A 13,453-nucleotide genomic window follows, 5' to 3' on the forward strand; every position below is an offset into this window, starting at 1 on the left:
CCCCCGTGCCTGGTCTCCCTCAGTTCCTTCTGCCTCTGGGCTTTCTGCTTCTGAAACTCTCCTTGCTGTCAGCAGAGAAGGAAGCAGGGCAGGGAGTTTGCTAGTGATGGGAGGGAAGCTGCAGAGAGGGAAGCCCAGGCACTGCTGCCCAGTGGTTTAAGTATTAGCTCTGGCTTCAAACAGACCTGATCTTCAGTGAGACACTTTGGTAAAATAGGAAGATTAAATACCTTGAGCCTGTCGTGTGGATGAAATAAAATGGGAGGCTATTACTATAGTTTCGGCTATTTATAATGAAGACAGACAGGAATAAGGGGACAAGTCAAGAGGAAGCCAGCAGGCCATATAAGCACCCAGCCCATCAGCGGGATCCTAGGTTTTAGTACCCAGTGTTCTGCTCATAACTGGAACAGACGTCTCCTTGTCCCAACTAGAGCCATTCTCAAACTGAAGTCTCAGTTCCAGACCCTGAGCCTGCAGCCTTCCATACCTGAGGACACACAAAAACCAAATAAGTTACAAGTTCATAGCCCTTTAGAGTTTCTGAAGCATGTCCACACCATATATCTCCTTTCATCTTCATCACTACCCTGTGAGGAATTAGTCCCTTTTACAGATGAAAATAGAAGTTGGAAAAGGCAAAGTGATTTGTTCAAGGACACAAAGGGAAATTGGGATTTGGTCAGCGGGACATATAGAAAGGACAGGGACAAAAGCTGTTAGCCTTGGGGATAGGAAAATATATGAGGGAGTCAGGGTCCTCTCCAAGAGGCAAGATGGATCCTCAGTTCTCTGACCTCCTGTCCCCTGTCCTTGCAGTACAAGGAGTTAAGTAACTACAGAGACAGCACGGAGACATCCCCAGTGGAAAATCACATCTGCTCCACAGTCGAGGGGCCTCTTCTGACCTCCTTTAAGGCCATATTCATGCCTGTGGCTTATGGCCTCATCTTCCTCCTGGGTATGATGGGCAACATCCTGGTGCTGGTGATCCTGGAGCGGCACCGGCAGACCCGCAGCTCCACCGAGACCTTCCTGTTCCACTTGGCAGTGGCTGACCTCCTGCTGGTCTTCATCCTGCCCTTCGCTGTGGCTGAGGGCTCTGTGGGCTGGGTCCTGGGCACCTTCCTCTGCAAAACTGTGATTGCTCTGTACAAGATCAACTTCTACTGCAGCAGCCTACTCCTGGCCTGCATCGCTGTGGACCGCTACCTGGCCATCGTCCATGCCGTCCATGCCTACCGCCACCGCCGCCTCCTCTCCATCCACATCACCTGTGCAGTCATCTGGCTGGCAGGCTTCTTCTTCGCCTTGCCAGAGATTCTCTTCGCCAAGGTCAGCCAACCCCATCACAATGACTCTCTGCCACGCTGCACCTTTTCCCAAGAAAACCAAGCTGAAACCAATGCCTGGTTCACCTCCCGCTTCCTCTACCATTTTGGAGGGTTCCTGCTGCCAATGCTGGTGATGGGCTGGTGCTACGTAGGGGTGGTACACAGGCTGTGCCAGGCCCAGAGGCGCCCTCAGCGGCAGAAGGCAGTCAGGGTAGCCATCCTGGTGACAGGTGTCTTCTTTCTCTGCTGGTCACCCTACCACATTGTCATTTTCCTGGACACCCTGTCAAGGCTGAAGGCCATGGGCAGCAGCTGTGAGATGAATGACTACCTCTCCGTGGCCATCACCATGAGTGAATTCCTGGGCCTGGCCCACTGCTGCCTCAATCCCATGCTCTACACTTTTGCTGGAGTAAAGTTTCGTAGTGACCTGTCACGGATTCTGACCAAGCTGGGCTGTGCTGGCCCTACTTCTCTTTGCCAGTTCTTCCCTAGTTGGCGCAAGAGTAGTCTCTCTGAGTCAGAGAATGCCACCTCCCTCACCACCTTCTAGGTCTCAGCCCCCCTCTGTTCCTGCTTTCCTCAGGGGATGTGTGTATGCTGGAATCCCTTCCAATAGGAGCTGGGGTCCTAAGAGCTCACTTTGCCCACTGTCCTCATATAGGGCAGCTAGATGAACCAACCCTTCTTTCCAGGACATCCCTGCCAGCTTCCAACCCCAGGGCTAGGCTAGAGTCCAGGGAGGGTAAAGCAGCCCAAAGGGAAGAAGAGGATACCTATGCCCATCTGCATTATCTTGGGCTGAGAAGACTTCACATACCTTCTCTCATCTTAACCATCCAAAGCTCAAGAAATCTTACTTCTGTCTTCATCAATATGGAAAGTCATTTCCCTTCCAGAATACATACTCCAGTCATCTTATGGGCCACTGACTTCCACAACTACCCACCTGTCCTCTTACCCCACTGGCTGAAATAAGCTAGAAGCTGAGCACCAGGGGATAAATGGAGGTTAAGACCAAGGAAAGGCCAGCTGGCAACAGAGAGTGGCCTTAACATATTTTAGCCCCTAACAAACACAGACATTCTGCCAGGCCAGCAGCCCTGCAGTATCTTGATGAAGCAAGACGCTCAGACTGAACCAGTTCAGGTAGCTGCCCCTGACTCTGGGCCAGCTCCATGTCACTGGGCCCTGGGAGGTCTGCAGACCGAGGGCAGACTCCATGTAACCTCAGAGACTAGCCAGTGTCTTAGGGAAGAACTAAGGCTGAGCCAGGAGAGAGGAACCCAACCGGGGAGAAAGGAGGCACAAGTGTAAACCGGAGCCAGCAGCCGTCTTCTCTGCCCAGAGTGGAGAGCTTCCAAGACTGGCCAGGGGTGGCAGGATCCAGAGCCCTGGTGGGTCTGTGCACTGATGGGGAAGGAGGCAGACTCATTCCTCCCTGCCCCCTTCTCATAAGCTACACAGCCAGGGGAAACTCCTCCAGCAGCAGAGGGGTCCAAATCACAGTAGAGGAAGTACTTGGCTAAGAGTCAGAATCAATAGGTAGACCCCTTGAGGAGAAGGACAGAGAGAGGCCTCTGAGGGGACTCTCATCCAACCCCTGCCTGAAGATCAAGCCCAGGGAGGGCACCCTGTCTCTCTGCACCTCAATAAGAGCTACCTGAGGCATCCCCTTGGGTTGGATAGTGTGAGAAGCAGCCCTGGGCAGGGAAGTCCCCAGGCCCCAGGAAGCGGGGCTCTGCCCTTGAGAGGTATACTACTCAGATGGAACCAGGGGAAGCTGCTCCACGCTCGCTCGCCTGCCCACTGGCCCACCTGCCCTGAGGGAGGCTCTCCCTCCCTCTGCCCCAGCCTTTGGTCTGGCTGGAGTGGGACAGCAGGGCCCCTTGACTTGTTGAAGGCACATCTGGGTTACCCACTCCCACTCAAGCCAATTAACCAAGCTCCCTAGGAGGCCCCCACAAGGAAAGTCAGAGCTGTGACCCAGGGCCTTCACTGCAGAATCTTGGGAAAGTCCTGGGGTCCTCCTTTTCTCTCCCGGCATCTAACAGCAAGCTGGGCAGTGGAAGAGCCAGACACGGAAGCAAACAGGCAAAAGGCTGGATTTTTAATTTTCTCTTTTTAATAAAAAGGCACCTATAAAACAGGTCAATACAGTACAGGCAGCACAGAGACCCCCGGAACAAGCCTAAAAATTATTTCAAAATAAAAACCAAGAGGATGTCTTCACATATTGTATTTATATATTTATATTTATATATATATTTATATAATGGTACAAAATGGCTGGGGGTATGGCCATGGATGGAGGGAAGTAGGCTGGCCTGTGGAGTTCACCTTGAAAAGCTACTCTGACGGAGGAGGTGGGAGAATGGGGAGAGCGCTGGGCCCGTTGCAGTCTGACCCCTCTCTCCTCCAGGCAGGAAACACTTAGTCAGTTTGGGGAATCTTGGGTCAAGGGTGGGGGGCTCACCGGCGCAGGGTCCAGGTTGAGGAAGGGCAGACAAAGTGCCTGGCTGGATGAAGGGCAGGCAGGTAGCCCCTGCACGCAGAGGCCTGGGCCCTGGGCCCTGGCCCCTGGGAGGTGCTGAGGGAGGCAGGAGCCTGCAGCCAGCCCCGGAGGAAGCACTTGACCTGGCTGATGGTGGACTGAGGACAGCACCAGACTGGGAGAAGTGGGGCAAATTCCCTTGTATCACAGCTGCCAATGCAAGACCAGGCCCTGCAGGTCAGGAAGGCTGGGGACTGGGCCATGGCAAAAGACACCTTGTCTAAAGATGGCCCCTCACCCTGGAGGCACAGTGCAAAAAGCCTCAGACAGGCTTTCTGCCAGGCCACCAGCCCTGCAGCCTCAGAAGGCAGGAGAGGAAGTGAGAAAAGGAGAAGTGTTTTACTCCTGGGGCCGACAGGGTCAAAACACCCAGTCGCTATGGCTTCAGCTCTGGCCAGAGTTGGGTAGGGAGGTCTTTGGGGCTGAAAGGGAGGCAGTGACTGCGCCTGGGTGGGCACCGAGCCTTGAGCTCTGGGCAGAGGGGCCTTGCCGGTGAGTAGGCAAAGATAAATCTGCAAGATGCTCCCCTGCTCCCTGTCCAACACTTCCTTTAATCCATCAGGGAGTGGAGGCTGGAGGGAGATAGACTCATCAAACCCTTTTCCTTCTTCCTTTGGTAAAGCAGCAGAAGGCAGCCTCTGGAAGAGTTAGGGCCCTGAGGGTTATTTGGCTCAGGGCTACTGCAGCAGGCACAGGACCATGTGGGCCACCAGTCCACTCCTCCATGGCTCCATTCGAGGAGGCCACACAGTCTCCACCTTTCTCCTTTCTCTCACCCCAGACTGGGAACCAAGGACTTCAAGTTCTGGTTCACATGTAGCAGCAGGAGACACCAGACATCCACAGCTGGGAAGCCAAGGGCCTCGGGCCTCGTGTCGCTGTGCAGTGCAAACACGAATGCATGCTCACGTTTTCCCACGTCACTCAGCAGCTGACAGGCTGCCAACCTGGTGGGGTGGGGGTGGTCTCAGCCCTGCTGGAGCTCACCAATGGAAGCTTTGATGGTCTGACCTCAATTTAGGTTTGGGGTATCTATGTCATTTCACCATTTGGAAGGGGACTGGAATGGTATCCTTTATGGACCCAGAGACACTGCAAACAGCGGACAGGTGTGTCACACTACACATACCTGGGTCCAGGGGAATGGAAGGGGCAATAATTTGAAGGGGGGAAGGGTTTCTTTTATCCTTTTTTTGTGTGACTTCTATCAAAACACAGAAATACAGCACACACACAAACCAGCACAGAAGCGCAGTGCTCTATTTACAGCTTCGGCTAGCGCCTGCCCACCTGGCCGGCTGCCGGCAGGAAAGGGTGGGGGAGGGGTCAGCCACATCAGCAGGGAAGGGAAACGAGGCAGGAAAAGAGAAGAGAACCTGGTGGAGGCAGAGAAACCAAGAGGACAGTGAAGCTGAAGCAATGAAGAGAGTGACGGAAAGAAAAGGGATAGAGGGGCTACTTCACCTCTCCTCTCTCCCCCCCGAGAATGCGATACCGGTCTCTGACAGCATAGCTGAGTGAGGGTAGATACAGGGACAGAGGAGAAACGGAGGCTCCATAGGACTTGGGGGGTTGGGGAAGGGGCAGTCCTGGTGGCCAAAATGGAACAAACCCCAAACCAAAGTCCCCCACCCCATTCCACCACTCCCCACTAAGCTGTCAGCACATCTGGTTTCCACAAATGCCACTCCCCACACAAGTCCCCTCCCAACCCCTCCACCCCACCCCTTGACCCAGGCCATTCCAACACTGGAGGGAAAGAAACTTTTTTCAGGTTATCATATTTGCAATATCGCCCCAGTTCCAGCCCCCAGCAGAGTGCTAGAAAGGCAGGTTGGCCATGCTGCCTGGTGTAGGGAGGTAGCCCATCTGGCTGTCCAGTGACACGCTGCGCTGCCGCAGGGGGTGGGACACCATGAGGTTCTGCTGGGGTGGGGGGCCCATGAGGGAACCCTGTGGGGAGAGCATGTGGGGGGGCTGGCTGTAGACCTCACCCCCCACACCCCGTTGCTTCATCAGCATGAAATTCTGCTGGGTCATGAGGCCTTGTGGAGGGGACATGACCCCCTGGTGCAGGCCGTGAGGCACCATGCCCTGCTGAGGGGGCACACCTGTCCTGCCCAACAAGGACATCTGTCCGGGGTGGCACATAGGCATGTTGAGCCCCCGCTGGACACCCTGCTGGCCCGGGAGGTTGGGGGGCCGTGAGGAGGTCTGCTCAGCCATCATGTTCTGCAGGTTCATGAGATGCAGATTGGGGGGCTGGGCCTTGGGGGGCTGGTTCTCGCTCTTGGGGAAGTACTGGAGGGTGCTGCTTGGCTTCTCAGAGGGGATAATCCTTGATAAGTCGAACTCAGGGATCCCCGTCGGGGTGGGCCGGATCACCTCGCTCAGCTCAGGGTCGTTCAGCACTGATGCCACCCCGGGGAGCACGCCCGGTGGGTATGTATCGCCCATGCGCCCAGCCATGCCTTTGCCCATCAGGTGCTGCTGGGGAGGCATGGGGCCGGGAGGCTGGCTGGGCAGGTCCTCTGGGGGCAGGGGCATGCCTGAAGGATAGTGCTGCTGCAGGCCAGGTGCCCCGCCCCCACCCCCAGTGGGGGCCATGGCACCGTGGGGCTGCTGAAGCCGAGGGGGAAAGGGCATCATCTGGGAGGAGGTGGGCACAGGGCCACAGGGAGTATTCAGGGTATCTGGGCCCCCTGGAGCCATCATCATCGAGTTTTGAGGGGGTCCTCCTGTCCCCTGAGCATTGGGGTGCAGTGGAATGTTGGAACCCAGAGGGGTGGGGGAGGGCAACATTGTAGGTTGGGGCTCATGGGACAGGGGCTGCTGGCCTGGCAGGTTCATGCCCATGGGGCTCTGGGCAGCAGCTGAGTTCAGGTGCATCTGGTTGGGCTGGTTATTGCTGATCCCTATGGGGAAAGAGAAAAGGGGGTGAGGAACTATGTGCACCCAGCTGGGGGAGGATGCAGAACTCAGTCCTCCTCTACTCTCTAGCCAGGCCGGTGCCAAGGGTGAGAACTTCTAACACTGGCCTGCCCTGGCTGTGAGGGAAAGGCCTTGAGGCATTTAGGTTAAAACCCAAGAGACCCAGGTTCTGACCCAGTTTGTGACAGACACCTCACCGGATGCTAGAAATACCACTCAGTGCGGCTGCATCCCAGGACGTCATACCCCCACTCCCAGGGCCCTCTGGAAGCACATAAAAGCCAGCACGACCACAGGAGCAACTGCTGGCCATGCCTACTCTCCCCATCCCCAGTGCCCACATCAGCTCCTCTCCCCGTAGCCCCCTTCCTGTCCTCGCACCTGGCCCGGAGCCCTGCGGTGGTGGTGGCGGGGGTAGCAGGGGCCGGTCGGGCAGCAGCTCATCGTCTGAGGTGGCGATGGTCTTGATGGCATTGTGGTAGAGTGGGGTGGAGCTGGGCATAGCATACTTGGACATCTGGGACATCATCAATGACAGAGGGTTCTGGGAAGGCGTGGGGTCTGGGGAGGAAGTGAATGGCAGGCTGGGGTTCATGAGGCCGCTGGGAGGATTGGCAGGAGGCGCTGAGGAGCTGCTCCGGGGACCGCTAGGTGGGAGGTTACCTACAGAAGCAGAGACAGAAAGAGCAGGGGTGACTGGGGAGAAATAAATCTGGCTGCTCACATTGGGGGCTCAGGAGAGGTCAGCTCCCAAATCTCCACTTAACTTCTCCAGGCACGCCTTTATTCAGATGTCTCACTGGACAGACTCGCCCCAATTATCACTGCAGCCCACCTTTCTTCAAGCAGTTCCTATAGCCTCAGGACCCCAGACAGTGGAGAAATCCCATGTATGACCCCCTCAAATGCCTGGGAGATTAACTTGTGCTCCTATGAGAGCACACAGACAGCCACCATTATCTGCCCCTTAAGCAGAGCCATCCAGCTCTGGGCCCCAGTACAGATGCCTTCACTCACTCCTCTGCCGCAGCATGAACACACCACCTGAGAGACTCCCAGTGCCAGAGTCCAATGCCCAGTTGCCTGGCTCAGCTGACTCACCTTGATCTATGTTGCCCAGAGTAGAAGAGTTCATGCTGAGAGGCGGCTGCTTGTTCTGGGGAACCCCAGGGCTGGGCATGGCTGTCTTGGGCGAGGCAACCCAGCCTGGAGAAGGCACCGCCATGGAAGGAGACTTGAGCCTGCTGGGAGAGCCAGTGGGCGAACGGACACTGAGAGAGGAGCTGAGGACCTGGGGCGACTTGAGAGGTCCTGGTGGGTTGGCCGAAGGCAAGGGCACCATCTGTGAGGGAGTCTGGGGTGACTTCAGGTTGGCAGTGGGTGAGGTGACCAGAGGCGAGTGCACCTGGCTAAGGGTGGGCGACTTCAGGTGCCCCATGCCCGGCGAGCCCATCTGATTAATACTGATGGTGAGGTCCGAAGGCCGTCTGCCCAGCCCCCTGCTTGGGGCTGAATGCACGGACCCAGGAGGAGGATTGGACGCAGCGGGCAGAGGCATGTGGCTGAGCCGAGTGGTGCCCACATTGCCCATGGGCATTGAGCTCTGCTCAGGGCTGAACATGTCTTGGGTACTGCCCATGTCCTGGGGCAGGGCTTGGTAGGGTCCCTGGCCCCCAGAGAACCCCTGCTGGCCCTGGCTGGGAAACTGCGAGGGCATCAGCATCTTCTGCGGGCCGCCCATCATGCCACTGCTGTTCTGAGCCCGCACTCGGGCCATGTCCTCAGGACTGAGGCCTTGTGGCCCCAACATGTCCCCAGGGCCCCGCATCTTCTGTGACATCAGCATCTGCTGCTGGGGGGTCATCTGAACATTCAAGTTCATATTCATGTTCATATTCACATTCATGTTCATGTTGAGGTTGCCTGGCCCCATGGGTGGGTCCACCTCCCTCAGCCCAGACTGTCCCATGGGGGGGCTTAGAAGGCTCCGGCCTCCACCAAATTCTATGCCCATAGGAGTGCCTGCCAGGCCCTCGCCACCAGCCATCTGCCCAGGGAACATGGCCGGATCCATCTGCCGGTGCGCCTGCATCATCCGCTCCATCTCCACACCCTGCCCCATGCCACCACCACCGGCCATTCCCAGAGGGCGCTGCATGCCCAGTGACCGCTTCTCCAGCAGCTGATGCCGCAGCAGCTCCTCGCGAACACGAGGGGTCATGAATCGTTCTGCTTCACTCTGCCCACCTGGGTATGGCACTGCATTCTGGGCAAAAGTGCTGGGCCCCCCCATGGGGGGCAAGTCTTCGGTCCAGCCCATACCTGGCCTCACAGGCCTCTGCATGGCATTCATAGGCACCTCCATGGGCATGCCCTGTATGCCCCCAAACCCAGGCACCCGTTGCATCTGGTTGCCTGGGAAACGGGGGCCAGGGAAGGGAGGTCCACCCCGGAGCTGCATGGGATCTTGGACATCCATGGGCCCCCGCAGCTGTGCGCCCATTCCGGGAGGCCACTGATCCCCAGGCTTGCTGTGGTAGGGAGGTGGTGGCCCCCTCACCATCATGCCCCCCATGCCCATCATGTCCTGTAGAGGGCGGCCCCCATGCAGCCCAATCTGCTCCTCCTTCCGCCGCTTCTCTTCATAGTACTCTTCTTGCAGCTTGCGCCAGGCTACCTGCTCAGGCGTTAGGCTGTCCTGGCCCAGCCTCTGCATCATCATGTTCATCTGCTGCCCCATGTCCCCACCCGGGGGGTGCCCAGGCACTTCATGCTCCAGCGGGGGGCCCCCTAGGCTCTGTGTCTGAGAAATCATGGACTGCAAGGGCTCCTCATATTTCTTCAGCCCACTGGGAGGGGCCGTGGGTGGCTGCTGGGGGGCAGGAGGGGCTTGTGCTGGTGGTCCCCCCTCACCTGCTCCTCCCGGGGGCCCCTTAAGGAAGGGCTCAGTCTCCCCACTGCGGAGCAACAGCCGCTCAATGTCTCGAAGTGTCTGGAGGGAACGCTCCCGATGCTCCAGCTGCTCCTTGGACAGGCCCTCCGAGCCCACCAGGCTCCGCTGCCCAGTTCCTGTGGGGGTGGCCTCCCCTAGCAGGGCAGGGCCAGGGGTACTGCTGGGGTCTCCTCCAGGAGGCAGCGGGTTGTTGTTGGTAGCAGCTGTAGGGGTGTTAGGGTGGGTACCCCCAGTCCCACCACCCGTGCTGGCAGCTCCCACTGAGTTGGGTGTCAGGTCCTGACTGGTGTCCTCAGGAGGCCCCTCAGAAGGCAGAGTGGGGGGGGCACTGCCAGGGGCTGGGGGTGGCGGTGGCGGCAGTGGAGGTGGCTGGGACTGTGGGGTGCCTGCTGATGGTGTGCCCAGGGGTAGCGGTTCTGGAGTGGGCGGCACTTTGGGGGCCTGCAAGAGGACAAAGACAGAGCATGAGACAGATAAGGAGATGCACCAGCCACTCTGGCTATTCATGGAGGCACCGTGCCTAGGCCAGGCACCACACTTACCTGGTCGAGCTTGGCCCGGGGCACATTCTGCTGGTGGTAAGCGAGGATGGAGTCAGCCTGGCCCTGTAGCACCGCCTCTGCAGCCCTGCACAGGAGGGTCAGGCACATATAGCTCAGAGAGGAAGGCAGGAGGGAGGGAGCCCTTGCCCTCACCCAGCCCTGGCCCCCTGTAGGCGCTCACTCAGGATCCCAGGCTGAGTGGTGCTGGGTAAATGAAGCAGGCTTGGCCTGCCCTGACGCACTTACGTGTTGGCCAGGTGGGTGGTGAAGACATACACGAACTGTGAGGGAGGCTTTCCAGGGACACCCCCGCCCCCACCCACAGGTGCATCAGGCCGAAGGCCAGGTGGGGGCCCATGAGGGGGGCCTGGTGCGCTGGTCTCACTGAGGGGCAGTTGGGCGGCTTGGCCAGGACCCAGCTGTGGGGCCGCCATGGCTGGGTCTGCTACATTACAATCTGCATGAGAGAGGAGAAAGAAAGCAGGTAAGCAGCCCAGATTTAGGAAGGAAAAACAGCTGGCACCCCCATCGCCCCATTCCAGAGAAAACCAGAGATAGAAGCTCACTTCTTTATAGCTGGCGCCCACAGGGTCACTTGTTGCCACAATCTGGTGTTTTCACCAGCCTGGTTTCCACACTTACTTGCCCTAGACCAGTCTTTGACCAGGATGGAAATTGTGGGGACCATAAGGAGCAAAGGGAGACGGAAAGTATGACCTTACAAACAGGCTCCCGTGTGCCTGGCATTCCAATGGATGATTACAGATTCAATTCTATCTAACCACCACATCCCTAGAAAGAAGGTGTTATACTCTCCACTTTACCAAGGAGGAAACAGCCTCGGAGGGATAAAGTTACTCTCCCGAGGTGACACAGCCAGTCAGTGCAGAGCCAGGGTGTGAATCCAGGCAGGGATTGCAAAACCTGCTCTTAGCCCTGCTCTGCCCCACATGCTGTGGTCTGCGTGTGTGTGCCCACACACTGACTAGGTGAGGGGAGAAAGGAAAGAGGTTGCACAAATTGATGAATCAAATGATAAATGGTTTTTCAATGCTAGTATCACCGCTAACTGACTGTGTGACCTTATAAACAATACATTTCATTCCTTTAAGCCTCAGTTCTATCATCTATAAAATGGAAACACTAACTCCCACCCTGTACCACCCGGGTCAAAGAAATCTATTTTTATAGCAAGTGTAGAACAAAGTCATAAACTAAAAAATCATTGGGAAAACAGAAAAGACTGGAGGAAGCAGATAAGGGTAAAGGGGGTCAAATATACGGTGAGGAAGGAAATTTAACTTTGGGTGGCAAATACACAATGCAATATACATACGACATATCATTGAATTGTATACTTGAAACCTAATATCTTATTAACCAATGTCACTCCAACAAATTCAATTTGTTTTAAACAAAAAAGACTGACATAATGGAAACCTGGGATATTTACACAAATATTTACACAAATAATTAGTGGAAATCTGGGATATAAACAAACCAAGGTGGTCTGATTGAAGAGTCTCTACATTATACTGCTCCGCCATTAAGAATTCTTTAAGAATCTAATGACAGTACAAATAAAATAGTAACAGTGGTTGCCGTGGTATTGGGTATGGTATGTTAGCAATATCTACTTCATACTTCCATGTGTCTTCCAATGTTTCTATAATGGTGCAGTCTAATATCATAAAAGTGAATGGGGTAGGGTAGGGAGTCTGTCCTCAGAGACAGTGACCTCCCCGCATCAGTGAACCCATCAGTGAAGGGTTCAGCCAGGGGCTCACGAACTGCCAGTCAGTCCTTGGGAGGGACCAGATGACCTTTAAAATCCCAGCCAGATGCAGAAGCTTCAGTATTTGATCCCATGTACCACCTCCACAGACATGGTCCACTCATTCTACAAACATCTGCTGAGTCTGTTTCCTCCTCTGCAATAGGCATCATAAAAACACCTTCTTCACAAGGCTGTTGTAAGGCTTAAATACCACTAAGTATTTAAAGTATTTAAATACCACTAAGGATTTAAGTATTTAAATACCACTAAGTAGTAAAGTAGCCAGCATATTCTTTTTTCCTCCTTTATAAGTCCCCACCTTCAACAAGTTCACAGTTTAACATTCTATGGATAGTTTCTTATGAATTAAGCTTTTTATCCCCCCAGTTGGATGTAAGTTTTGAAGGAAAACACCAAATAACTTTTATGGGTGTCCCAAGGGCAGTGATGTGCCTGGTTTCCCCCCATCAGGCCCAAATACATGCTGATCAATAAAAGAATGAGGAGGCATCCACCCATACCCACACTTCGTCCTGGTGATGCACTCTGGGCAAGGGCACCAGAGCCACAGCCAGTGTCAGCTCACACCCAGGCTTAGCACCACTTAGCACAACACAGCCAACTGTCCCATTCCCAGTGATACTGGATTCTGGCTGCCCTCTCTCCACTGACCAGTAGGTGGCAGCATAGGCCAGGAATTCATGGCATAGCCAGGAGAGGCCACCTGAGGTTCACCCCGCCCAACCTGGTTTCCTAGGAAGAGGGGCCACTGAGTACCTGGAAAGCAGGGGCAGAGCTATCAGCCAGCCTGGGACAGAGTCTGAGAGGTGGGATGGGAGAGAAGGGGCCTGGGCTCCTGACCTTTGCTCCTTGCCCAGGCTCAGCCTTCTAAAGCCCTAGCTGAAGAGAGAGAAGCTTCCTCAGGGCAGACATTCCCCTGGGGCACCATGGGCCATATCACCCTGGCATCATGAGCACTCACTGTGGGTGGCCCCAATGGGCTTGTCGTCCTCTTCGCTGTCTGGTCCTGAGCACCATTCGTCCCCACTGTATGGCTGCTTCCGCTCCAGCACACAACGCCGCTTACTCCGGGGTGCCACCTCTGTCCAGGCAGGACAGAGGCAGGCAGGGGTCAGAGTGAGTGCCCAAAGGCTCTGTCCTCCCACGCCTAGGCCCATTCTCCTAGATGCCCCACTCTAGAGGGCACTGCCCAGGCTATGGTGGGCAGTTAACCAGCCCTTAGCCCCATCACACCACCATTTGTTTCTGATTTCTCTCTACAGCCCCGCTGCCTGTCTCCCCTCCCCCATCCAGTACCAAAGCACATCATAATCCTTAACTACAACTGGTTCTAATTAAGGC

The 13,453-nt window shown here is 55.8% G+C and overlaps 2 protein-coding genes across 9 annotated transcripts in view; one reads left to right on the plus strand and one right to left on the minus strand.

Moving 5' to 3' along the window:
- Nucleotides 1–3,568, plus strand: part of CXCR5 (C-X-C motif chemokine receptor 5) — a 12,033-nt gene extending 8,465 nt beyond the window's left edge. Inside the window, exon 2 of the mRNA XM_006912580.2 lies at nucleotides 820–3,568. Within this exon, the coding sequence (XP_006912642.1) occupies nucleotides 820–1,887 (1,068 nt within the window). The 3' untranslated portion in view covers nucleotides 1,888–3,568. The remainder of the gene's footprint in view (nucleotides 1–819) is intronic.
- Nucleotides 3,438–13,453, minus strand: part of BCL9L (B cell CLL/lymphoma 9 like) — a 28,661-nt gene continuing 18,645 nt past the window's right edge. For 7 of the 8 annotated variants that reach the window (XM_006912584.2, XM_015589939.1, XM_006912582.2 and 4 more), the window contains 6 exons: nucleotides 13,074–13,193; nucleotides 10,561–10,771; nucleotides 10,315–10,399; nucleotides 7,921–10,213; nucleotides 7,201–7,482; nucleotides 3,438–6,803 (listed from right to left, as the gene is read on the minus strand). In XM_006912584.2, the coding sequence (XP_006912646.1) occupies nucleotides 5,710–6,803; nucleotides 7,201–7,482; nucleotides 7,921–10,213; nucleotides 10,315–10,399; nucleotides 10,561–10,771; nucleotides 13,074–13,193 (4,085 nt within the window). In that variant the 3' untranslated portion in view covers nucleotides 3,438–5,709. The other variant, XM_025047316.1, reaches the window with a different exon arrangement.

This window comes from Pteropus alecto, unplaced genomic scaffold (assembly GCF_000325575.1).
Source record: "Pteropus alecto unplaced genomic scaffold, ASM32557v1 scaffold215, whole genome shotgun sequence".
Lineage (NCBI taxonomy): Eukaryota > Metazoa > Chordata > Mammalia > Chiroptera > Pteropodidae > Pteropus > Pteropus alecto.